Raw genomic sequence first — 26,013 nt, 5'->3', positions numbered from 1 at the left:
AATGTAGGTCACAGCGACACCTGTCATACTAATATACTGCCACTGCACAGTACCAATATGTTGCTACTAAGCCCAAAGTATGTTATTTTCTAATATTAATACATGTATTTTCAGATATATAGGCTGTAGCGTAATAATAACACAATCAGAATTCATGCGGTCACAGTAACCCTGGGTTTAAGTCAGTGTGAGAAGTAACTAAAAAATGTTGAATTATTCTTAAAATTGAGCATTTAAATCTGTGAAATGGATTGAAGTGTTGTATTTATCTTTGCACATCTGATTTATCGATAGGACTATTTCATATACTACTATCGTTTAGTCGGTTGTCCACGGCAGCAAACTAGAAGTCAGTGACTCCCGGTATTTCCCGCTAAATTATAGCTGTTCAATCGACTGAAATATTTCTTATGCAGACGTATTTTATTTTCATGCTTTGTTTTTATGTGTTTTCTTTTTCAAATGATAATGACTACTATAAATGTACATATAAGCATATTTTGTGATATATTTGTGATTTATGACAACCCATGCTTATATACATGTAAGTCACAGCGACACCTGTCAAACTAATGGAGGTTACAACAACCAATGTGATACCGATATAGGTCACAGCAACACTTGGCATATGTTTCATATGTAACAAGCTAACATGTGATACTAATATAAGTCACAGCGACACCTGTCAAACTAATGTAGGTCACTTTCGATTATCATGCGTTAAAAGTTTCAAAACGTGTAACTTAGGAAAATCATATCCGTTTTGGACATCAGTTTGTACCGAGAAAGCGGGCCTGATATCTAAAACATAGTAGATTTTGGGCCAAGAACAACATACTTTAAAACACTTTTGATTGTTAGCTATTTAAATGTTTATGTCATGAATATACTAAACATGATATTTTTACTTATTATACTATCTTCTCAGATTACTTTGAATGACATTTGATCTTTCGTCAGAGACCACTAAACTTCATTATACTTATCATAGACCCATGGATGATGCACTATACTACATTTTATAATTACGATAAGTGTAGCGTAGAGTAGTGCAAATAACCATGGGTCGATGCATTAAAACCTACCTTCGGCCCATTTACCGTTGAAGAAGTCAGCGAGGCCGGAGTGGATCAGATGAGCCACTTCCTCACCACAATATCTATCACCTGCCGCTTCCTTAAACTGACGGTGATACCAGTTCAAAACACTGATGCCATCAGATCCTCGTTCAACTATACAACATTATCACAGGTCAAATCATATTGAACTTCAAAGATATATATAGAGAAAGATTTAAGAAAGTTCAAGTAAGATATTAAGTTGTTGTTTTGTCTTTTCTCTTTATTCATTAGACTCTACAAGGTGAAATTATAATTGCTATTATCATGAATGAGATTATGATGAATACGTTGATGAAAGTTACAACAATAAACTTAATAAAAATCATCTTCAACTGTTTTGCCCAATATTACTGACCGCTTACATGAAATTAACAGCCGAGTTTACTAATCATGGATAGGTTATTTAGACTAGATACCTAGGACATTAATTATGAACAGATTAACAGATTTGAAATTTTGAATAACTTTTTAAAAAATTCCATTGAAAATTTCCTATATTAAATTTAATAGTCTGGTAACGTTAGACTAGGATGTTTCTTTATCACTAAGTCACAATTTAATTAGAATTATCACAATAGGGTTATGAAATAAGATTCATTATCAAATATATAATACACCGTATAGCCGGTTATTGTCGCGATTTCGTGGCACATTTTGAGAAATTATTCAATAATACTGTATCTACCTTTCAAATTCATATCGCTAACATATGATTTTCTTGTATTTGTATTTGGATCAAATCGCGAAAATTTTACTCCGCGAAACAATAACTGGCCATTCGGTATCACATAACAACTAGAAATTAATCTTGTCTACGTCCCTGTGATTACTAATAACAATTGTCTGTGATTTAGACAAACACTACTTGCCGATATATTGATGTATGTCTGTCTTCAGTCTGACCAACAGTAGGGGAGGTAACCGCCTGATAGGAGGCTCCCAGTACTGGTACACGTCATTTAGTACGTCATCGTCACATGACAGCACGTCCTCTAGTTCTGACTCTGACACTCCACTTCTAGCTGTGGTATAAGGCAAATAAGCAAATATATATCACAACATATACATTATGTAGTGTCAGCTTCGTATACAAGTCAAATCTAAATAAAATAGTATTAACAGTGATTTTACTATATAGTCTTGCTATCTTGGCTTCACGAGCGTTATATTTACATACACATTACTTGATTAAATTACTATTTTTCGTTTGTCAGCCAATTTTTGTGTATTGTAATGACCCGTTATATAAGTCTGTATTTGAATATTACAGAGTTATCTGCCCCTGCGGATATGTACTGATTATGACGTCATATGTTTGAGAGCGTAACGTCATACTTTCCAGAGAAAACGACGTGGATTTCGCTCACAAAATATTGGCGTCACAATGAATACCTACCCACAACAGATTTTTACTCTGTAATATGCAAAGACGGAACTGGCGAGACATCAAACTAACACCTGTAATAACACTATAATTTTCTAGATGACATTGCATATACTGGGTCGCAAATACATGTACTCACAAGCTGTTAGGTAGCCAAGTGCCCTGGACACCAACATCTGACCGTGTTTGCTTTCCAGTTTAGAAAACAAATATTTGATACTTTCACTGACGGTTTGCTGGAGTATCGTCTCGCTGTCGTGCCAGTAAGAATGCCATTTAATGGCGCTTTCGAACGATAGATTCAGGAACAGCGGCAGAGGGCACTGGTGAACGCACTCGTTCAGTTTGGACATCTGAGAAGGATTGAGTGTCCGATTCCGGGACCGCAGCCATTGTTGTATTATGTTATCTGCTTCTGAGAATGTTAGTTCTGGCACTGATACGAATTGTTCTTGTTCTTTGAACATAGCCTGAAATTGACAATAGAAAATAAGTAATAAAACACCAGCCAACAATATACGTATCATCAGTAGAGTTTAGTCTATGAATTTGTGAAGATGTTGATGCAAATTAATCTGTCGTTGTATCAACTTTTTTATATTGATCATTAGCAAATAGATATGAATATCCGAGCTAACATTGCAGTACAGTTTTCATCCTGGCATCTTATAATAACTCCTTGATAAAAGCATTTTCAAAATCCAAAAATCGTAAAAAACATCAACCCGCGCAAAAACTCTTTTAAATAGTGGTTAAAGTATTTCTTATTCGAATATGTTACCCATTCTGCGCACATGTACCTTAAGTTTGGGAAAACACTCGTCATCTTCTATTGTCGACACTATTAATTTAACGTGTTTGGGAAGAACCCGTGGTAGCCAGAATAAACTTCGGGCGTTAAACGCCACGTCGATTTGGTCCAAAGCATCCAGGATTATAACCAGAGGTCTGGACGTTGAAGCAAATTCCAGTGAAAGTGTCGATTCTTTGGAAAGTTCATTTAGACCCTGTAAGAACATAGCATAACCTTATTCATATACAACAATCGGGTGTTTTGATAAATATCCGATAAACTCACCATTAATGAATTACTATCGTTAGTTTAGAACGTCTATTGTAGACAGATTGTAAAATCATGAATAGTTTGAAGATGCTCGTTCATTAAAACATTCTAATTATGGACTTTGTTTTCATTGCTTTCCGCTTGAGAACAGAATCTAAAAGTTCAGCACTAAAGTATATCGTTTTCTTTTTATGTTTAGAGAACATGGCCCGGTTGTATAAAAGATGATGCCCTTAATTAATTGATTACTTCGTTGACTTTGGTCAAAAAACGAAATCCACGAAAATAAAACCCCCACGAAAATTAATGATTTCACAGTAGTTAATTTCTTCACGAATTTGCAGCAAAACCTTCACTAAAATCAGCAAGTCTATGTGAAGAATGAATTTCTGCAGTTTGTGAAGTAAGAATTACCAGAAATCAGTACATCTTGATTTGCCATTAAACTGTGCCTATTCACTTTTGAGCAAAATGAGCCTCGGTCTTACCTCTGGTAGGTGCGATGTCTGGTTGTATATGGCCTTTATTTGTTGGATGAAACTAATGAGAATCCCAGTGATGTTGGAGCTGTCGGGTGTCGTCCCGATAAACCTATACGAGGTGTGGGAATACAGTGTCATTACAGACGGAGAACAGGTGTGTAACAAATCATCGGTCTGAGTTGTATTTTGATACAATGTTTTGAGATGAATATATATCAGCCAAGCTAAGAGCAAGTCGAATGTAAGCTAATTTTCAATTAAGAATCTAACTGTGATAAGAGAACACTCAGATTTTTATGTTATAGCTCCATAACATAAAAAAATCTATTCATGTTAATCCTTATAATTTCAATTTATTGAAGAGAATCTGTTCACTATTTAATTTTGGGACTCTTTCTTCCATGAATGCATTGCGCCGTTATCTCAGCCAACCTGAAGCAGTGTTACAAACAGCGACGCCAATTTTTCCTTTAACTCTTGAATATGCAAAGACAAAACAGGAAAGTCTTTAACATTCAATGGAATGAGACCCCTCCACGTGGGAGATGTACCTGAGTACGATAGCCGGATTTGTATTCTGCATCCACGACGGAATAAGGCGAGCAGTCATAGCCATCAGTGACGTTTTACCGGAGCCAGAGGCCCCATGGATGATCAGTGGTTTGGTGGCAGTCGGTGACTTGATGTAGGATTCTATTTTCTGTAAGTTAAACCCGACTTTTATTTGGCTACAGCAAAGTGGATTTTATGTGAATTTTATTGTGAATTAATACAAGTTCAATAGCAGAATTCAATTCTAATTGAAAAATAAAGTGTCGATAGCACTAACAATAAAATCCATGCCTACTGAAAGGTATATCTCATTCATAATGCTCAAAACCCGCATGTACGAAAGGAGAAATTAAAGAAACAATAAAATATATATATTAACTAAATCGTCAGATGCTACAGACTATTCCAGGATTCCTTTTCTTTTCTATACCATAATTGGTATCAATTATGCTGCTTCATTAAAATATCTACTTCGTTCAGATTTCAGATTTTATTCCACTCTCAGACATACAGGTATGTAACAGGAGAATACTATACATACTATATGTAGCATGACAATGCATTACAATATGTATTAGTGATGTACATGCTTAATCAATAGTTTTCCTTTTCAAAAAATTTGCATATATTTAATTTACATATATTTGTCAGGTTTGAAAGGTTTACAAATAGTGTCTGTCACTACATACAACCTGACGGTTTTTGAGATCTGATTAAATTATTCCGCTTACCCCAAGTGTTGTTTCTCGTCCACAAAAGTTCTCGTACTTCTGTTGACAGAAACGGACGTGCTGACAACACTCAATTACGAGTGGATTTGAAAGTTCGGTTGAAGATTTTTGCTTGACTCCTTCTTCAATTAACCTTTCCATTTGTGTAATGAACATGTCCGTCATCTGCTTCAGGTATGTTTTATGTTGTCCATTTTCTGGGTTGATACCTGGAAGAAAATTATACGGAAGTAAATAACAGTTAGAGTCCCTTAATATATATGAGCATATTGACAATTTAAATACATTCTAATCAAAGCAGGGAATTACAAGCACTTTCTTACCATCATTTGTCCAATTGACGGTATATTGAAAGATATTTTTCTCTGGCAATGCTGACTTCATCTTCTTCTCCTCAAGGACGTTTAACAGTCGTCTAGATTCTTGCCAGTATTCTTGGCTGTTATCCATATCTAACAAGAAATGCAATGGTGATTAAGTGGATATGAAAATGTAAAATGAAGGACAATATTACAGTTATCAGACTATATACTAACTGTAAAATCAATCTTTTTTTCGCGAGGTTTAATGCCTTAAAGAGTTTTTCCCAGGGACTAAAGTATACGTTTTAAACACATTTGGCGAAACGCAATTGCACTCGTTTTATAAATTGGTTTCTTTCATACGGGTGTAATACTGGCTGGTCTAGGACAATATACTCATGCCGCCAGAGGCTGTATTCCATGGCTACCCATGCAATAAAGCCTCGTGACGTCACGGCGTCAACAAAATTTCTATTTCCTCGGTAAAATTTTAACATTTTTCACACAAACTTAACTGGTTTTACAATAAAAGATGCAAACAACAGAATTTATGTTGAAAATATCATGTATGAAAAATTGACTTTCAGCTGTGGGTTTCTTCGAATTTATTCAAAATGACGGGATATTATAGTTGTAAAATTGCAATAAAACGTCGAGGTATGGAAGAAAAATACTCTTTCATAAGCGGATATGAAGGATAGAGATATTCTACCCTCGGGATCACAAAATGTTGCCAAACCCTCGGCAAGCCTCGGGTTGTACCCTCGGGATCACAAAATGTTGCAAAACCCTCGGCAAGTCTCGGGTTTTTCTACATTTTGTGACCCTTGGGTAGAATATCCCTATCCTTCAAATATCCTAATGCTATATTAATGAAATGAATAAACAAAACCAAATCATTTAGGAATTAAAGGGCTTGTATGAGCAAAAACATACATATATATATATATATGTAATCATGATATCGGTATGCATAGTATTGTGCCGTGTCTATCCTATATCAATGTTTTGAGATTCCATTCACTACGAGTTACATGTGTACCTCTATTGCGGTTATAGGCATCTATTGGACCTCATTTTGTGTTGGCTTATATCACATTATCTATGAAAAGTATGATATTACGCTTTTATAACGTCATAATCAAAACATACCGACAAGGGATAATATCTGTGATGTATTTAAAATGAGAATTAGCATTTTCAATATATCTTGTTTACTTACATACCTATGAACTTCTTTACATGTTTCTGATCAGGATTTTTAAAGTTTTCAATCCCGTTGATCTTTCGCCAAAACCAGAGGCAGTGTTTCTCAGGCTCAGTGATGTCTAGGAGGCCGGCCCGAACCTCTTTTTCTGTGACTAGTAATACATATCAAACAGAAACTTGAAGATAAATTTTGCAATATTGTAGCCCATGCATTAATTTCTCTCCGATAGGAATGTAGTGATTATTACAAGATTTGTTTTATTATTATTACTTGTCTTCTCTCAGTTGACTTAGATATTGACAACTATTTATGAAAATAGTCCAGTGTTAGTTTTATTACATTTGGACAAAGGCGCATAAGCATATTAATACATGTAGCAGCACTATCGATAATTAAATATATACAGCTGAACCAGAAATCGCGAGGATTATTTAAGCATTTTGCGGGTTTTTTCATGACGACATACTGAATGTTGTCAACTTTTTTCAAATCTTTTGATTATATACAGAATTAGATACAAAGTATCAAAATGAACATTTTGTTGACTACTGGTGAATTCACTAGATACTAAGTAAAGCTAGAATCGTACTAGAAACGTAGTAATCCTCTGCTTCCTTTTCAGGCAGACTTATGCGGGCAGCCTTATCGAGTGTAGTTCTGATGATACCCGACTCCCGATACCACTCTTCTTTAGCCGCTTTAGATAAATCCCTGTCCTCACTTTTGTAGTCCAGCAGAACCCGACTGATGGGCTGGAGCACATATTCTGGCGGTATAGCGTTGTCATCACGAACATACCACCTGTGTTATTACATACATCGGATAACTCGTTATTAATAAAGGTTAAATTAGGTGATTATCGCAACAAAGTTAGTATGAGTTTGTAGTATAAATCTATTCAATCTGAAATCAATCTGATTGAAATTGTACTTGCAATTCTGCTCCATCACACATACGATGTTTTGCTGAACCATATCGTGGAGTATCTTAGTGGAGCGGAATTTGGGGTCTAATTTATAATTTCTATATGGATGTTGAGCTAGGATATGTAGCTTATTTTAACACAACTATGATTTTAGAAAAGCGGTCAAATGGCCCAGGTAAGCTTACACATTGAAATATGTCAATCATGGAACCTGTTCAAAAACAAAATGGCAAATGACCTACTTGTTCAGAAGGGTTTTGTCTTCATCAGTCTCTACTACCCCAAGAAGGGTATTGAATTGATTCACTTCAATAGTCCGTGGAGGCGCTCGGTAGCCGTACTTGTTAGCAAGAAGCGACTATACAAAAAAAAGCATTGGTTAAAGGCTATTAAACAAGAACTGTTGGAGAACAGCAAAGGTCGCCTATTCAGAAGAACTCAAAAAAAACCTAAAGGGCCCCAAATTGGTTGTTTTATCACGTTCAGCATCCATACACATTAGGAAAATAAGATCATAAACATTTATGATGACTTAAGCTTAAACAATTGACAAAATAGAAATTTGCTCAAAAACTTAAACATGGAAATATGACAAATTAACAGACTCAAAAACACCCTAAAGGGCCCCAAATTGGTTGTATTATCACGTTCAGCATCCATACATATTAGGAAAATAAAATCATAAACATTTATGATGACTTAAGCTTAAACAATTGACAAAATAGAAACTTGCTCAAAAACTTTAACATGGAAATATGACAAATTAACAGACTCAAAAACCTCTAAAGGGCCCCAACTTGGTTGTATTATCACGTTCAGCATCCATACACATTAGGAAAATAAAATAAACATTTATAATGACTTAGGCTTAAACAATTGACGAAACAGAATCTTGCTCAAAAACTTTAACGTGAAATGGAACACCAACGCTGACGCCGACGCCGGGGTGACAACATTAGCTCCCCCTATTCTTCGAATAGGCGAGCTAAAAATTAGTCAATGGTTTGACGGCCGGCGAAGATAAATTATTAATATGTATATTGTGTGATCCTAGATCTTCATCATCAGGGTTACAATCATACGCTATAGTGGTGAGTGGAGAGCGTACATGTATGTACGTGATCGTAACACCTGGAGATCGAGGATGAAGTAGTGAGTCACTTTCTTATAACTGTGATGTTCGACCGTGGTACCTTGGAAACAAAACTTCCAGAAAATAATCCTCATGCGTATCTTCATAGTGATATATAATATTCATATGAAATACATTTGAAATAGTTCGACACGTTAGGAAGATTTGTTGTGGGCGGAATTGTTCTTCCTTTAATTGTCTTAACAAAGAGCAATCAAACTGTCTGTGCCTTAAACACTGAACAAGTCATTTGAAGTTGCATTTCAATTATTTATGTTTAAAGAGAGTTGTTTTTAAGAATATGATGGTTAATGCAATGTTTATTTGTCGTTTACGACCAATTAATGACACAGCCTTAACTACAATATATACTTACAATGAATTTGGGACCTGTTGAGAGTTTCTGACACAGCCCCACTTACATTACATTAATGTATATACTTACGGTGAAGTTGGGACCTGTTGAGAGTTTCTGACACAGCCCCAGTAACATTATATACTTACGATGAAGTTGGGACCTGTTGAGAGTTTCTGACACAGCCCCAGTAACATTATATACTTACGGTGAAGTTGGGACCTGTTGAGAGTTTCTGACACAGCCCCAGTAACATTATATATTTACGATGAAGTTGGGACCTGTTGAGAGTTTCTGACACAGCCCCAGTTACATTATATACTTACGGAAGTTGGGACCTGTTGAGAGTTTCTGACAGCCCCAGTTACATTTATACTACGAGAAGTTGGGACCTGTTGAGAGTTTCTGATACAGCCCCAGTTACATTATATACTTACGATGAAGTTGGGACCTGTTGAGAGTTTCTGACACAGCCCCAGTTACATTATATACTTACGATGAAGTTGGGACCTGTTGAGAGTTTCTGACACAGCCCCAGTTACATTATATACTTACGATGAAGTTGGGACCTGTTGAGAGTTTCTGACACAGCCCCAGTAACATTATATACTTACGATGAAGTTGGGGCCAGTTGAGAATTTCTGACACAGCCCCAGTTACATTATATACTTACGATGAAGTTGGGACCTGTTGAGAGTTTCTGACGCAGCCCTAGTTACATAATGTACATTATATAATTACGGTGATGTTGAGAGTTTCTGATACAGGCGTAGTTGTATTATATACTTACGACGAAGTTGGGACCTGTTGAGAGTTTCTGACGCAGCCCCAGTTACATTATATACTTACGTGGATGTTGGGACCTGTTGAGAGTTTCTGACACAGCCCCAGTTACATTATATACTTACGATGAAGTTGGGACCAGTTGAGAATTTCTGACACAGGCGTAGTTCTTGCATACATAGATCGGTGGTAGTGTGATCATCAGATGCCTCATTTCTTACTCCCCACCTCATGTCGACCACCTGGAACTCGTATCCCTTCATCTGACAGAACGCGCGCAACTCAGGGTACGCACGCGCCATCCATGTGTTTCTCTCGTGCATCGTATCTGAAATAATGCAAAATCAAATAAATCTAAATGTTCAATTTTCTTTCTTTTTTTTTTCGTTAGTCAGGATATTCGGATATATTATGGTGATTATCCAATCCATATAGATCTGACGCTTTAACTATATTGAATGAAGTGATAGGCAAGAAACAAATAGCGACCATGATAGGAAATGACAAAATTAGAATATGAATGATCTGCAAGGATTTTTTTCCAGATATCAGTCTTCGACGGATACTTTATCTGTCTGTTCAGAGCCAAATGAACAGTTTATATTATGTTTACGTTAAAAGATGTCAACAAATGTGTTCGTCTTTCCAACACTGTTCCGGACCAGAAAATATGCTAGTCGTATCTACGTACGAACTGCAATTCTAAATTAAAGCTGCTTCCTGTCAGTACCCAATACAGCAAAACATATACGTGTATGCAGTAAGTGTATTCTGACAATTCTAATGCTGGTTACAGCATAGTGTTTTTTCCATTGTCCGTTATCCTATTTTCCGAATGCCACGAGGACTACTCAATTAGTTATCAGTTTAACTTATTTTCGGCTGAGATCCACTTCTTCTTTTGGATGACATTGCCTTCTAGTGTAATGCACTTAGACCAACGGTGTTTGAGTGTCATTTCCATTGGCCCACTCCTCAACTGCCGTCATGTCATCTTCGTCGCACAGAAAAGGACGTCCACGTACCTGCACGGTATATCCTTTTTCATGTTTGAGAATAGGAAACAAGAGGCCCATGGGCCTTAACGGTCACCAGAGTTCAGATACAGAATGAAGCAAAGACATGCATATAAACACTATATATTTGTCCATCAGGCCCTTGAAGTCAGTCAGTGATTTTATAAATTTGACTTTTTAATCTATGAAGATTATTTGGTTCCATCAAATCTGTGAATTCAGAAGAAAGATTTTTGAAATGTTATCCATTTTGACCCCTTTTGGCCCCACCCCTCTGGCCCCTGGGGGTCGGCCAGGACCAATATGGATATGATGTTAAAATGCTATCTCAGGCTAATAATTCTAACCCAGATTGACTAATTTCCTATGAAAACTATGCAAATAATGTTCCTAAATGTGTTTTTCCTATATAAACTATAGTAAATTTGACCCCATCCCCAGGGGAAAATCTGAGATCCCAGGGCCATGATATTCACAAATTTTTGTAAAGGGCCTTAAGACCTTCCAATCTATCAAGAGTATCTGGTTCCATCAAATCTGTGAATTCAAAAAGAAGATTTTTGAAATTACCATTTTGACCCCTTTTGGCTCCGCCCCTCTGGCCCCTGGGGGTCGGCCATGACCAATATGGATATGATGTTAAAATGCTATTTCTGACTAATTATTCTAACCCAGTTTGACTAATTTCCTATGAAAAATAGGCAAATAATGTTCATAAACGTGTTTTTGACTTGACCCCCTCCCCAGAGGGAAACATGAGACCCCAGGGTCATATTATTCACAATTTTTGTAAAGGACATTAAGACCTTTCCATCTATGCAGAGTATTTGATTCTACCAGTTCCAGAATTTAAGAAGAAGATTTTTGAAGTTTTAGCCTATTTGACCCGTTTTGGCCCCGCCGCTAAGGCCCCTGGGGATCAGTCATGGAAAATTTGGTAATAAGATTCAATGGCCATCACATAGGGATAATTCTGACTACAATTGACTAATTTCCTATTATAATGACTAAATAATGCTCAAAAATGTGTTTTCCCTATATAAACTACAGTAAACTTAACCCCCTCCCCAGGGGGAAACCTGAGACCCAAGGGTCATATAATTCACAATTTTTGTACATGTAGAGGACCTCAAGACCATTTCCAGAATTTCAGAAGAAGATTTTTTAAGTAATAGCCTATTTGACCCCTTTTGACCCCGCCCCTAAGGCCCTTTGGGGTCAGTCATGGAAAATTGGTTAATAGGATTCAATGGCCATCTCATACTGAAAATTCTGACAATATTTGACTCATTTCCTATTACATAATACTCAAAAATGTGTTAAACTATAGTAAACTTAACCCCCTCCCCAGGGGGAAACCTGAGACCCCAGGGTCATATTATTCACAATTTTTGTAAAGGACATTAAGACCTTTCCATCTATGCAGAGTATTTGATTCTACCAGTTCCAGAATTTAAGAAGAAGATTTTTGAAGTTTTAGCCTATTTGACCCGTTTTGGCCCCGCCGCTAAGGCCCCTGGGGATCAGTCATGGAAAATTTGGTAATAAGATTCAATGGCCATCACATAGGGATAATTCTGACTACAATTGACTAATTTCCTATTATAATGACTAAATAATGCTCAAAAATGTGTTTTCCCTATATAAACTACAGTAAACTTAACCCCCTCCCCAGGGGGAAACCTGAGACCCAAGGGTCATATAATTCACAATTTTTGTAGAGGACCTCAAGACCATTTCCAGAATTTCAGAAGAAGATATTTTAACTAATAGCCTATTTGACCTCTTTTGACCCCACCCCTAAGGCCCTTTGGGGTCAGTCATGGAAAATTGGTTAATAGGATTCAATGGCCATCTCATACTGAAAATTCTGACAATATTTGACTCATTTCCTATTACAAATGATCAAATGATACTCAAAAATGTGTTAAACTATAGTAAACTTAACCCCCTCCCCAGGGGGAAACCTGAGACCCCAGGGTCATATAATGCACAATTTTTGTAAAGGACCTTAGAACCTTTCTATCTATGAAGAGTATTTAATTCCATCATATCTGTGAGTGGAGAAGAAGAGTTTTGAAATTTTAGTCAATTTTACCCCTTTTGGCCCCTCCCATAGCTCCCTGGGGGTGGGGACCACATAATTCACAATTTTGATTGGCCTTATGCCTTAGAAGGTTTGTGCAAAATTTCATTGAAATTGCTTTAGCAGTTTTGGAGAAGAAGTCGAAAATGTAAATTGTTTACGGACATACGACGGACGACGCACGACGCACGAATACGGACAAAAGGCGATTAGAATAGGTCACTTGAGACTTCGTCTCAGGTGACCTAAAAATCTCAACTAGGAACTTGGTCAAACACATAAGCCTGCAAGATGTAGTATTAATTCGTACTCGTTTCACTCAACATGATTTTAATCGGTTGCAACTTTACTAGTGTGGACTTTCGCGTTGTCTGTCATGTTGCAGTAAAATACAGTTTTCCTATCCTTTTTGCACGGATGGTGGTTCTCAAGTTTGCATAGTACACAGTAGTTTTTGTATTTCTCATATTTGACAAGTACAACATCCTAACCTCTGTTGCTATCACCTTAATTATCAGCAATTTTGTCGAGTTTTGGATTTATTTGGCATCGTTGACCTAGGCCCTAGAATCTATAACGACTCTGAGCTAATTCGCTGAATCATAAACCACGTCTCATCTTCACATACCAAACGCAAAAATAACAATCTTTTGACCTGAAACACGCCACCAAGTTGCTGCATATTGAAACTGTGATTCCCATTTGTGCATTACTCAAGGATTTTGAGACCCAAAGACTGTAAGATTGTGCATGCCTAAACGATTGTTAAGATTGTTGAAAAGTTTTTATGTGAAAAGCATATGATACCTACGTTATTCCTTCCACTTTAATTCGCCTATTGGGGTATACCAGATCCTGAGCTTCTTCATCGGTGAAATCTAGTGAGCGTGTCACCTTCCAAAGACGTTCTACCGCGTTTGAACTCCACTACCCATGATATGACATGATCGCATGGTACAGAAGACCCATAAACTTCGGCTAACTCGTCGAGTATTTCGCCTGTTTAACTTTTTAAAATGTTTCATCGCCACATTATGAGATGGTACATGTACTTTACTTTACATGAGACGCATATCTTTGTTTCTCTAGTCATGTTTGCATTCGATATATATTTATATACTGTATATATTAGATTAAAGAACGACTTTGATACGCGTGCAATTTTGTACTCATGTAAAAAACATTGAAACGTGCACAGTGTATGGAAATCGTGAATCGGAAATAGCTAGAAGAGCTGTATTTTAAAATATCCCACCTTCATAGAAACAAAGGGAAGTAACTCTGGTAGATCAGAATGGTATATATGTATATTAATTAGGACTTTAATAAATATTCCAAACTTTTTCATTGTCATACTTACCTGTAAATGTACTACTAGTGAAGATCCGGACAATTCTGCTCTTTGACGGGACATCAATATTCACGTTGCCTGTAAGGAACTCATTCACGACTCTCCTATCAAGTTTCGCCTCCGTTTTATCTCGCTCAATTCGTAAAATTCTCTTCTGGATACTCTCAGTTCCCGGTGGTTGCTTTTTGGCATTCCTAAAAACACAAATAGTTGGTACCAATATGTTAACCATACATACTATTTTCATTGTAACTAGATCATTTTAGTTAGTTTAAAAATAAAATTTTCTCGTATCAATTCATTATTGTAAATAATTTAACCCGCACAAATATCATTTTGATGGTACTTACAATGGACTTCCGTCTAGCCCTGCAGGTAGGGCGTAAGAATTGTACCTGCTGCCCCTATTGCATGATCGTAAAAGGCGACTAAATTTAGGATCTTATCTTTTCTCTTCTTCCTAACTGACTTTATTCTTCCTAATGCCTCACTTGGCACCGCCTCACTTTTGGCCTTGAGTTGAGCGTTCGCCCCTGTGAGGAAGGCTCTGGGTTCTGTCCCCTGGCCGAGACACACCAAAGTCTATAAAAGTGGTAGTTTCTGCTCCTGCTTAGCGCTCAGCATACAGGGAGTGGGACGACTGGTTCGCCCGTTGTCAGTATAATGTGACCGGGTGGGGTGTGTTGCTTGTTGTCTTCGGCAGCATGCTTCAGTGATATAGCACTATAAAAAGGGCAACAGTTCCACTATACAAGAAGACACAACATGAATATACCGCAGTCTCCCAAAACACGCACCTCGCACAACATACACGCAACGCACAGCATATATGGGAGGCCGTCCTTACATGACCATGGCTGTTAATAGGACGTTAATTAATCAAACAAACAAACAAACAAACAATAGTTCTAGTCAATAATAATTTTTGTCCGGATCGTGAGTTTTCCGGAATATCGACGTCCGGATAATGTATATATATATCGCCGATCATCCCGATTCCGTATTCGATTCTGTATTTGCATATTACAGACTTATCAGTCCTTACATGTAGGTATTGATTATGACGTCATATGTTTGCGAGCGTAACGTCATACTTTTTTTGCACTCACAAAATAATGACGTAACAATCGACACATATGCAAAGACGGAACACTATTCATCAGAGATTTGAATGCTAGATTATATATATATAATTCAATTTTGCTTAGTCGATCAGTATATAACAATTTAGCTATACAAAGTGGGTTTGAACTAGTAACCTAGAGGAGGAGGGCCAGTGGTAGAATTCCGGGGTGCATGTATGAATCGAGCTAGTAACGAGATACGATTTAACGCAATATATAATCAGGTCGACTGAATTACCATATATGGAAGAGACAAAATTTCTGTGCGAGTTATTCCCCTTGTAGTCATGCACGTGATTTGTACGCAAATTGGTCAATGAAAAATGTGATTTATGAACAAAATTCGTTTACTAAGCATAGCAACGCGTAGTATTTTCAGGAGGCACTGTCTTTAATTTCCCCTGCGAACCACAATTTTGATGATATAATTTGTAAATGAAATCCATCGTGTGTATTAATAAATTATAAACATTTTCACCGCACGCCGATTTCGGGAAATGCAATAGTGATTTTAAATCAACATATGTCTATAATACAGCCAACAAAACAATCAATACGTGTTTAACTATTCAATTTTAACTATGGGTAAAGATCATTAATCTGTGATACTTCATTTATCTGTTCGACTACTACATATGTACTTAATATCAATGGGGACAACCTACGTCATCGGAAGTGATATCGGGCACACAAAAACAATGAAAAAACGCCCGCTTCAAGATGAAAATCGGCTGAAATTATGACATAAAAGCAATGCATCTTCTAAACCTATCGCGCGTCAAAGACAGTGTATTGTTAGAGACTCTGTGAAACTATAAGATATCGTCAAACTAGCTCAGATAATGCAAACACCTCGACACAATATTTTTCGACAGCAGGGATATCGGTCACATTTTATTCAATAAAACGTAACAAGTTGTAAAAAAATAAATTTTGCTGCCACAAAACCGTCCCATTTACTAATATGTAATATATGACTATTGAAAGAAAATATTTCATTCATTTTATCTTCTAGTGGAGAAACATAGACGGTGCTTAATTAGAAATTATGAAAGTGATATCGGTCACACTTAGAACTTTAGGGGTAACGGTCACATCCAAAATTACGAAAACTGAATATTACAGCATTGTACATGTAGTCGTTATTTACGCATTCATGCAACTCCAGTGGAAAAGCGCCAATACACTTTCATTGAATTTATCTGATCTTGAAAGATGACTTTTTTACCGATTATCAGCAAATGGTTGGCGAGCTATAAAAAACCTTTCCCCCATTGTCATCCATCCGTCTTTTGTTTCTGTTATTTCTCTGAAAGTACTGGAGGGGTTTCATATGTAGATCCAGTTATGTATAAAATATTTCGGGATCAATCAGAAATCGAGATGGGAAACAAGAAAACATCATTTGTTTCGATACAAATACATGTATTTGCCAGAGTGTATTAAGGATCTATTTTAAATTCCATGTTTAGAAAGTCATTTTTCTTGATTCTAATAGTTGAACTTGCTGCTATGGTTCAAATTCCACATGTGAGCATAGTTATGCATATTTCATTTTGGGACCGATCCATTGACACAATGGCCAACTGGTAGTCATCTTTGGTTTTCATATAGGAGTTATTACCCATATTTATGTACTTAATGGACCTTCTGGAATTTTATAAGTACTATCTCTCTCTTTACCATTGTTGTGCATAATGCACCAATTAAAGCACGGTAGTCGACAACTTGAAGTTCGTTGCCATGTAGACATACAATTATCAAATATCTTGTTTGATATAGATATTTTGATATTTATTTATGTCATAGGGTTGTATTTATTAATGCTCATTTTCGGGACAGATAATATTACTAAATATTGAATATTTGGCTATCTTGGAAATTTTTGACTTCCACGGTGCTTAATAGCATTCATATACATGTAGATATATTTACTTTTTCACTGCAACCCCACTATTTATACTTACCAAGTGCATTTGACATTCAGGGTTGCATGATCTGCTATCCGCCTATTTTCGTGTAACGTCATAATTTGTGTGCCATCGATCACATTAACTATAGTTGTTTCGTCCTTGACGATATTGCTTTTTTCCTTAGATATGAAATATCTTTAAATGTTATCATACAATTGTTATGAAATTAAAATGCGTCCAGTTGACAATTAGGGGAGCATGAACGCCAACTGGACATCGGCTAATTCAACATGAAGCGCTAAAGATATTGGACCCACATATCAAATTGACTAATTTGCAAATCCAATGGTAGACGTCACGATATTTCCTGGCCTCTTGTTATCGACTGATTTGCTTTTATAATTTGTTTGCGTATGATCATTTGTGATATTGTTGTTAAGATATATTCTATTTACCTTTTCAACCGTTATAGTGTGTTTATTTGTATAAAGCAAATTATTGAGTTGAAAATCTTTGGAGAAACTATCAGTGAACTGTCATGAAGAACTGTACAAACGCTATCAGCTAAAAACCCTCAGTGATCCTGTCTATCATGTATTCACGTATCTCTGTTGATTATAGATCAGTGTGGTTTTCCTTTTGTTTACATCGGATGCCTTTACATCTTTAAGTTTTATGTAGTTTCTTATACAATATTGTCACTGCGAAGTTTTTAAATTATAATTACTTTAACACAGAAACGTACTTCAAATAAGTACAATGGTACTACATGGAGATGTAATTTGTCTTGGTAAGGGTTGCCCCAGTTCCACTTTGCTTCAGCAAGCATTCCACGCAAAGGCAATGCAAGAACAAATGGGTATGTACAAATACATGTATAGACAAAAACAAAACAATATACAGTGTACGAATAACCAAAGTATTCAGCAAAAAAACCAGTTACGATAATAGTTAATGATGTTTCATGTATCTCGGTGGTATTTCCTCTTGAATGATTAGATAAGGAAAACCAAGCTGCAATATTTCAGCAATCTTTACGAAGCGACAAACCATTTCAAAAACTTTGGATTTGACCGTTACCATGTGAACGACATTCTTTTCAAAAACAACAAAACGCCAATTATACAGGTACGTCACTTATGAAGCGGATAAAAATGAACTATAGTTACTACTTGAAATATAAGGTAATTTATATCAGTAAATAACAATAAAGTTACGAAATTTACACTTGACATATTTTCAGTGAATAAATTGTGACCGATAGCCACACTGTCAAAACAAAAAACGGACGGATGACGAGCAATGGACGAAAGGCGATTTCAATAGCTCGCCAACCATTTGCTGATAGTGGGTTAAAAGTCGTCTTTCAAGATCAGATAAATTCAATAAAGGTATTTTTGCGGCGTATCCACTGGAGTCGCATGCTGCTTAAATAACGACTACATGTACAATGCTGTTATATTCAGTTTTAGTTACTTTGGATGTGACCGTTACCCCTAAAGTTCTAAGTGTGACCAATATCCCTTTTAATATTTTTTAATAAAGCACCGTCTATGTTTGTCCACTAGCAGATATAACGATTGAAATATTTTCTTTCAACATTCATATATTACACTTTAGTAAACGGGACAGTTTTGTGACAGCAAAATTTGTTTATTTACAACTTATAACGTGTTTGTGAAAAAATGTGACCGATATCCCTGCTGTCGAAAAATATTGTGTCGAGGTGTTTGCATTATTTGAGCTAGTTTGACGATTTCTATTAGTTTCACAGAGTCTCTAACAACACACTGTCTTTGACGCACAATAGATTTAGAAGATGCATTGCTTTTATGTGATAATTTCAGCCGCTTTTCATCTTGAAGCGGGCGTTTTTTCATTGTTTTTGTGTGCCCGATATCCCTTCCGATGACGTAGGTTGTCCCCATTGTTTCACGGGCAATACATTATATCGAAATGACCAAATATTTTGTAATATATATAATACATAACAAAATCTCTCAAATCATTTAAAATTTCTCTCTAAGTTTTCTTTTCTTCCATTTTTAAGTTTCACATCACATATTTTATATCGCACGAGAAAGTTATTCAATGTATTTCTATAAAACCACATTCTACCATGCGACGTTCTGAATACACGAAGAATTACAGTAATTTATATGCTTATAATTAATTTTTCTTTGTTTTCATACCAAATCTGGCTTTCTGATTGGCCAATATTTTTTTTGCATACCACAATGAAAAAAAAAAAATCCGAGAATGGCGCGAAACCCCGACGTTAACGTGACGTCACAATAGAGACATTGACGTTGCGTATTGATTCGGAAAAAAGAATCCCTTGAAAAACCACTATAATGTTACATTTAAAACATACTTCATTTTATCAAATAGAGTATAAAATTAATTATAAGTATTGATGTCACTATTTTTTAATTTTATCGGGTTATGAAAAAAAAAAAAAATTGCAAACTTTTGTGAGAATCCGCTACGCGGATTCACACAGTTTGCAAACAATTTTTTTTTCATACCCCGATAAAATTAAAAAATAGTGACATCAATGCTTAAATGTGTAACATCAAATTATGTGGTCAAAAAAAATATATATAAATATAGATATAAATATAGACCCTACTACAACTCCATGTAACAGTCGACCGGATCCGTAAAGTGTCGTAGATAAATTTTAATGTATATTTAATGAACTTTTTTTTTTTTTTTTTTTTTTAACAATTTAATATCTTGTAAGTATATAGGTTATGTACATAATGATAACCAGAAGTGCATTTTGTTTTATTAGTAATATTGTTAAATTATTTTTTTTCTTACCAAAATCGTACTAAAACCACCTGAAAATTAGTGTAACTTTTGTAACGTAAGATCAAAGTTTTTCTCTTGTATTATTTATTAGTGAATCTAAAAACCCTTAATTGTACTTAAGGATGTACTCCTCTGAGAAGTCAAAATTTTCTTGTATTAAACTTTTTTTCTCATATAGATTTTTGGAAATAGGAGTTCATGCCATAAAAGAAAATAGAAGAAAAAACATATGTCCGTGTGCTCTTTTTTGAGCTATTGTCACTCAAAGATACCTAATTGACAAAATATTGGATTTTATGGCAATTTTGCCGTTTTGACCATATATACAATAGATTAAAGCCATAATTTCCGAATGAGGTGTTTGATATGTATAGATGTTTGTAGAATTTATTTTCTAGTACTCTTCTTTAAAAATATACCAGTTTTGATCAATAAGACTTACATTTTTTCTCAGAATAACAACATATGCTACCCCTACCCCTTAATTTTGAGCTTCAAAATGCACCATTTTCAGCAATTTTTGCCAAATTTAGCCCTTTATGAAAAAGTATTAAACTTTTGTTAATATTTTGCATATCAACAGAGAAAGGGTTGTTCTTTCTAAATCAGGCAGAAAAATGGGGGGTCCGTGTGCTTACTTTTTTGCCCCATTTGAATATCTGTTATTTTTCAGTATTTTCGAGTAAAAAATAATTGTGCTCAAATTACCATTAAATGTAAAAATAAAGAGACAAAAGTGTATCATATCACACATTAATGCTAAATATTTTAATTACCACGAACCCAGTAAAGATTTACAGCTAAAATTACCTCGATACAGCTAAAAATACTGGCGCAGTGATGATTTAAGTAAAAACAATTTCAGTAGAAAATGGTAAAACTGTGGCTCTACTCAAAGCGAAAAAAGACACAATTTCAAAATGGCCGCCAAATGGGCCATTTCTTAAAATCCCCATATAAAAAAATCTACTAAAGCTAGAAATGTAATTTTTTGACAAAATTTGCAACTGGTAACTTCCTACAGATATTGATAGATTTTATTTGAAAATCTCATAACTTCTTTGATCTATGTCGAAACGAGACTTCAACGGGACTGAAACCTGAGAAGAATACAACCTTAAGCACATACATAGGTACATCTGCCTCTCTAATATATGTTTCTGATTATCACAAACTCTTAATTCAAATACCCTTTTCAAATCGTCATATTTCTTGAAAACGATATGCGGTGAATGTATCGTAAAAATGAAACAAAATACCATAAAAGTAAACTAACAGCAAATCCAAAATAATTTGTGACAAATAAATTTTGTAATGTATTTTGTATATTACTTCAACATTTGTTTATGGAGTTTGTTTATAGTTAAAATGAAAGGTCTGATAACGTACTGATTGTGTGGTTTGCATTAGCTGTAATATAAAACAGTAGATTTAAATCATTATTGTTAAAAAACGCCGAATTTCCCGAAATCGGCGTGCGGTGAAAATGTTTATATTTTATTAATCCACACGATCAAAATTGTGGTTCGCAGAGGAAATTAAAGACAGTGCCCCCTGAAAATACTACGCGTTGCTAAATCACGCTTTCCATTGATCAATATCCTTACAAATCACGTGCATGACTACAAGGGGAATAACTCTCACAGGAATTTTGTCTGTTCCATATATGGTAATTAAGTCGACCTGATCATGGGTAACACTTTGTGATGAGTCATCGAATAAATCATGGGATAGTATGATTCCGGTAGGTCCATGTCAGGAATTTAAAAACTCAAATTATACGATTTTCAATAGTTAAAAATCTTACCATGAGAACACCAACTTACTGTCATGCTAAAGGTTAAATCATGCTTGTAACTGTGTAAACAATACACATTTAAATCGCCAATTTTACAATATAGCTATTTAAAGCAAAAATGATAAAACCCAGCAGTAGTTATTGGCGCTTCATGAAAGGCAGACTAGATAACAATAAATAGTCATACCCGTTGAATAACCCTATTCAGATCATTAAAATATAAACAAGGGAAGCGTAAAAATAAAATATCGGATCCGTCCGACTGTACAGCCATGTCAGACAATGTTCCTTGGCTGAATTTACCTCTGCCACTAGCAGGCAGGAGAACTGTTACGGTGTTTATGATACAACTCGCTGTACGTTTATTGATTTTACTGACAATGACATTTATGTTATCATGACATAATGTAAAATATTACACCGCCGTTTGTGAGTCGTTTGTATACTGCATTATAAGGATCACCTTGAATAGTTTAAACTCATTAACTGTATACTGAGTATACTGTAATTATTTCACTTTTCACATTAAAATAAATTCAAGTTATTCGTTTTAAAAAAAATGGACATTGCATTAATCTGATTATAAATCACAAATCTCTATTCCCATTTCTTTTCACAGAGAGTCTGACAGCATCTCTTTATGTCCCATGTACTTTCATTTCTAAAATGCATATTTTCCATCTAGGGTACCGGCTGAAGATATTTCATCACAGCATGCACAATCCCTCAATACTCCAGGGGTTACTTTCACTGTCGTTAAAATATTCACCCCATTAACAGCCTTTAGATTTACTATGAGATAGTCCATGGGTGAATATAATCACGACAGTGAAAGTAACCCCTTGAGTATCGTGGATGCGCATGCACTAGATATGCATTTAAATACACCGTATCAAGTTTGTTCTTCGTGTTGAAAAGCGAAGAAAACTATTTTGCCATGTTGTCCTTCAGTTTTGACGTCATGCCATTGTTTGTGACGTCATGTATTTTTGTTTTATATCATGACGCTACCAAGGATCATATTCCCTGACTTAAAATCACTTAAAGTCATTTTAAATACACCAGTGATTATTACATGGGTGAAGTCCCTGGAAATCAGTCAGAATATGTGAATATGCATGTAGATGTATGCGTTGTCTCAACCTAGCAACCACAGGATTCTTTTTTTTTAATTTTTTATTTTCCAAACAATGTCATAACAAAGACTACATTTGCCATATATACATGAACATTACTTCCATTTCCTTCCATTCTGGCATTTTCCTCTCATACACTAGAAATTACATTGTTTTTTTATTAATAAAATAATAAAAAGCAACCACAGAATTATACTCCCTAAGCTTATAATTAAAAAAACGTACCCATTTTGTGAGCTTGCCCCGGACCCCATGCTGACGTTATGGGGTGCCTGATAGCTTCGTCTTTGTCTTGATCAGGGTATCATGCATATGGAGACAGTTCTTATAAGTCGAAAAACCCTACCCTATTTGCATGTCTGAATGCACATATATCGAAAATAAGTCATTTACTGCTTCGTGGAATTGGTGTAAAGATAGACATTACCAGGAATTTGAGGACAATACCTAGACATTTAAATGCTTTTATCGTCGCTTGTGCATTGGCCAAAGACTCAATACATCAAATCGATAAAAGGTATAGTGACTTTAATAGGCACCTGTAGATGTATAGAGAAAACTCGTAAGCTACATTGAAGATCCTGAGGTTCTGTATATACCCAACCAGGAAGTAGAAATACATTTAAATTTGGAAACAATTCTCGTGTGCAGTATTAATCGATAATTGAAACACTTAGGGGGAAAGGAGGGGTTCAATATGGTATATAATGTGTAAATAAAGTGAGGTGGAAAATAGGAGTATGGCATGCTTCAATCTGAATGAAATACAGATCCTTATTATCGTTACGTTTGATAAGAGGATCTGACAACATCCCATTAGGGGTCACGTCAAGATGACCTTTGGAAATGGCCAATCCAATTGGCACTGCCAGAATCTTGACTGGGGACGAAATTAATAGTTTGGAAAAGCTGTCCGAATTATTTTCGTGTATGTAGTCATCTCGCCCAAAGTGCACAACAAAGCTAAATGTGCATGTATACTGGGACGAAATGGCGTTATAAATTGACGTAGCAATGTGTAGAAAATGTATTTGATCAGACGTACACGTGGTTAAAGGTCATATGAACATGACCCCTTAGGGGGTGTTGTCAGATTCTCTATTGAACGGAGTGGTTGTAAGGATCGGTATTTAATAAGATATTGGAGTATGCTATATCCAAGGTGCAATGGAATAATTGCTGTTGAATTTTTATTGCATGTAAAGATAAATAAACAAACATATGTTTTAGATTGGTCTCTCGTATCAAAACTGGGCGCTCGTTTTTCAAACTTCAGGCAGTCCATAAAAGCGGCCCACAAATAAAAAAACCAATGTGAACTAGAGGTATGTAACAGAAATGTCACACATCGGAAGATTGATATTTTTACTGAATTCGAAAATGCTCAAGATTACGGAGAGTCGGAGATATCAAGGTATATACATTTAATGTATGTCCATACATATTGTTGTAACATTTTATCTTTATGGAAAGATGCAACGGACCGCGCGAGCAGCAGGGGGCATAGGAGGAAGCTATTCCATACAAGATCTAACTATGAGATTAGGAGAAACTTTTTTTCACTAAGAGCTACTAAGATATGGAACGATCTACCAGAGAATGTAGTGATGGCGCCAAATATAAACATTTGAAAGAACAAGAACTCTTATACAACTACAAAGCCTTTATACATCATTAATTTATTATTATTACCGGATAAAAATGTATTTACTGTAAACTTTATATTTTGTCTGAGTCTGGTATAGAGGACTTTACATATAAGTCCTGAACCAGAAATATCTTATATTGAGTAAACGTCCAAACAAAGAAATATACCAGAAAACCAATTGCATAAAACTGCTAAAGAACCCAAAAATCATCGATTTTTACTGTTTAGAAGCGCTGTTCGGGAATGTTCTAAATTCCTTCTAAATTTCTAATGGTTTTAGTTAATTGGCCCATATCAGAATTTTTTAAAAGGGCGTTTTAATTAACACGAACAACCTTCAGATAATGTGAACGTGCATGTAATATAATGTACATGTACATAAGAATATCTGTTCTAAGGTCATACTTTCGTTTGAATCAGTTTCATTGGTTTATTGTGCGGTACATGTTCATGCAAGACTCATTGTGTTAATTAACGTTGTTGGGCTTAAAGAGACAATTCACTCAGGTTAATTCTTTTACATAACCAAGAAGCAAACTATGGCATAAATGTATTGTTCTACATTTCTTATGAAACATACATGTATATATATTATAACACAAAATATTGACAAATTCCACGTCAATGTTTAGTATTTTAATTGATACCGTTGTAATTACGAATCGTTGATCAATACGATTAAGCAGGTACAATATGTACGCTTTACTCATACCCGAGCCAAAGTAACGAACGTTAAACAAATGAACTACATAACCACTGTGGGTACCCGTACACGGGATATTGGTATCGACGAGGCGGTGACCTGTCACAGCAAGGGGAAGTTTTGCAATATTTTCACAGTTTTAATGTAATTAATGTATCTGTAACTATTGGTCAGTTCAAGCTAAGTATATATCGCGTCCGTATGCGATCTGTCAACCCCCAGCGTCATATAGTTATTGAGGAATAGACAGGAATCCAGGGTCACATGCAGGGGGGGGGGGGGTACCGCAGTGAAAAAGGCGGTTCAAAATAAATCGCTGATATGAATATTTAATGCTTTTCTGAAAACGGAATTCATTTTCTATGGCTAATTCACAACATA

The 26,013-nt window shown here is 35.6% G+C and overlaps 1 protein-coding gene across 3 annotated transcripts in view; it reads right to left on the bottom strand.

Annotated features, from left to right (window-relative positions):
- LOC138331856 (NACHT domain- and WD repeat-containing protein 1-like) overlaps positions 1-23,622 on the bottom strand; it is a 38,043-nt gene extending 14,421 nt beyond the window's left edge. Inside the window, exons 1-14 of one of the 3 annotated variants that reach the window (XM_069279681.1) lie at positions 23,507-23,622; positions 14,503-14,687; positions 10,166-10,368; positions 8,013-8,128; positions 7,435-7,646; positions 6,862-6,996; positions 5,657-5,785; positions 5,334-5,542; positions 4,602-4,750; positions 4,057-4,159; positions 3,306-3,512; positions 2,645-2,975; positions 1,991-2,143; positions 1,086-1,232 (exon numbers count right to left, since the gene is read on the bottom strand). In XM_069279681.1, coding sequence (XP_069135782.1) covers positions 1,086-1,232; positions 1,991-2,143; positions 2,645-2,975; positions 3,306-3,512; positions 4,057-4,159; positions 4,602-4,750; positions 5,334-5,542; positions 5,657-5,785; positions 6,862-6,996; positions 7,435-7,646; positions 8,013-8,128; positions 10,166-10,368; positions 14,503-14,687; positions 23,507-23,535 — 2,308 coding nt within the window. In that variant the 5' untranslated portion in view covers positions 23,536-23,622. Of the gene's footprint in view, positions 1-1,085; positions 1,233-1,990; positions 2,144-2,644; positions 2,976-3,305; positions 3,513-4,056; positions 4,160-4,601; positions 4,751-5,333; positions 5,543-5,656; positions 5,786-6,861; positions 6,997-7,434; positions 7,647-8,012; positions 8,129-9,406; positions 9,430-10,165; positions 10,369-14,502; positions 14,688-23,506 lie in introns of those variants that run through there. The other 2 variants (XM_069279683.1, XM_069279682.1) reach the window with 2 other exon arrangements.
- Between the last annotated feature and the right edge of the window lie 2,391 nt (positions 23,623-26,013).

Source organism: Argopecten irradians, chromosome 9 (assembly GCF_041381155.1).
Source record: "Argopecten irradians isolate NY chromosome 9, Ai_NY, whole genome shotgun sequence".
NCBI lineage: Eukaryota > Metazoa > Mollusca > Bivalvia > Pectinida > Pectinidae > Argopecten > Argopecten irradians.
Note: the sequence above shows the minus strand (reverse complement) of the source record. Positions and strands in the feature narration are given on the sequence as shown.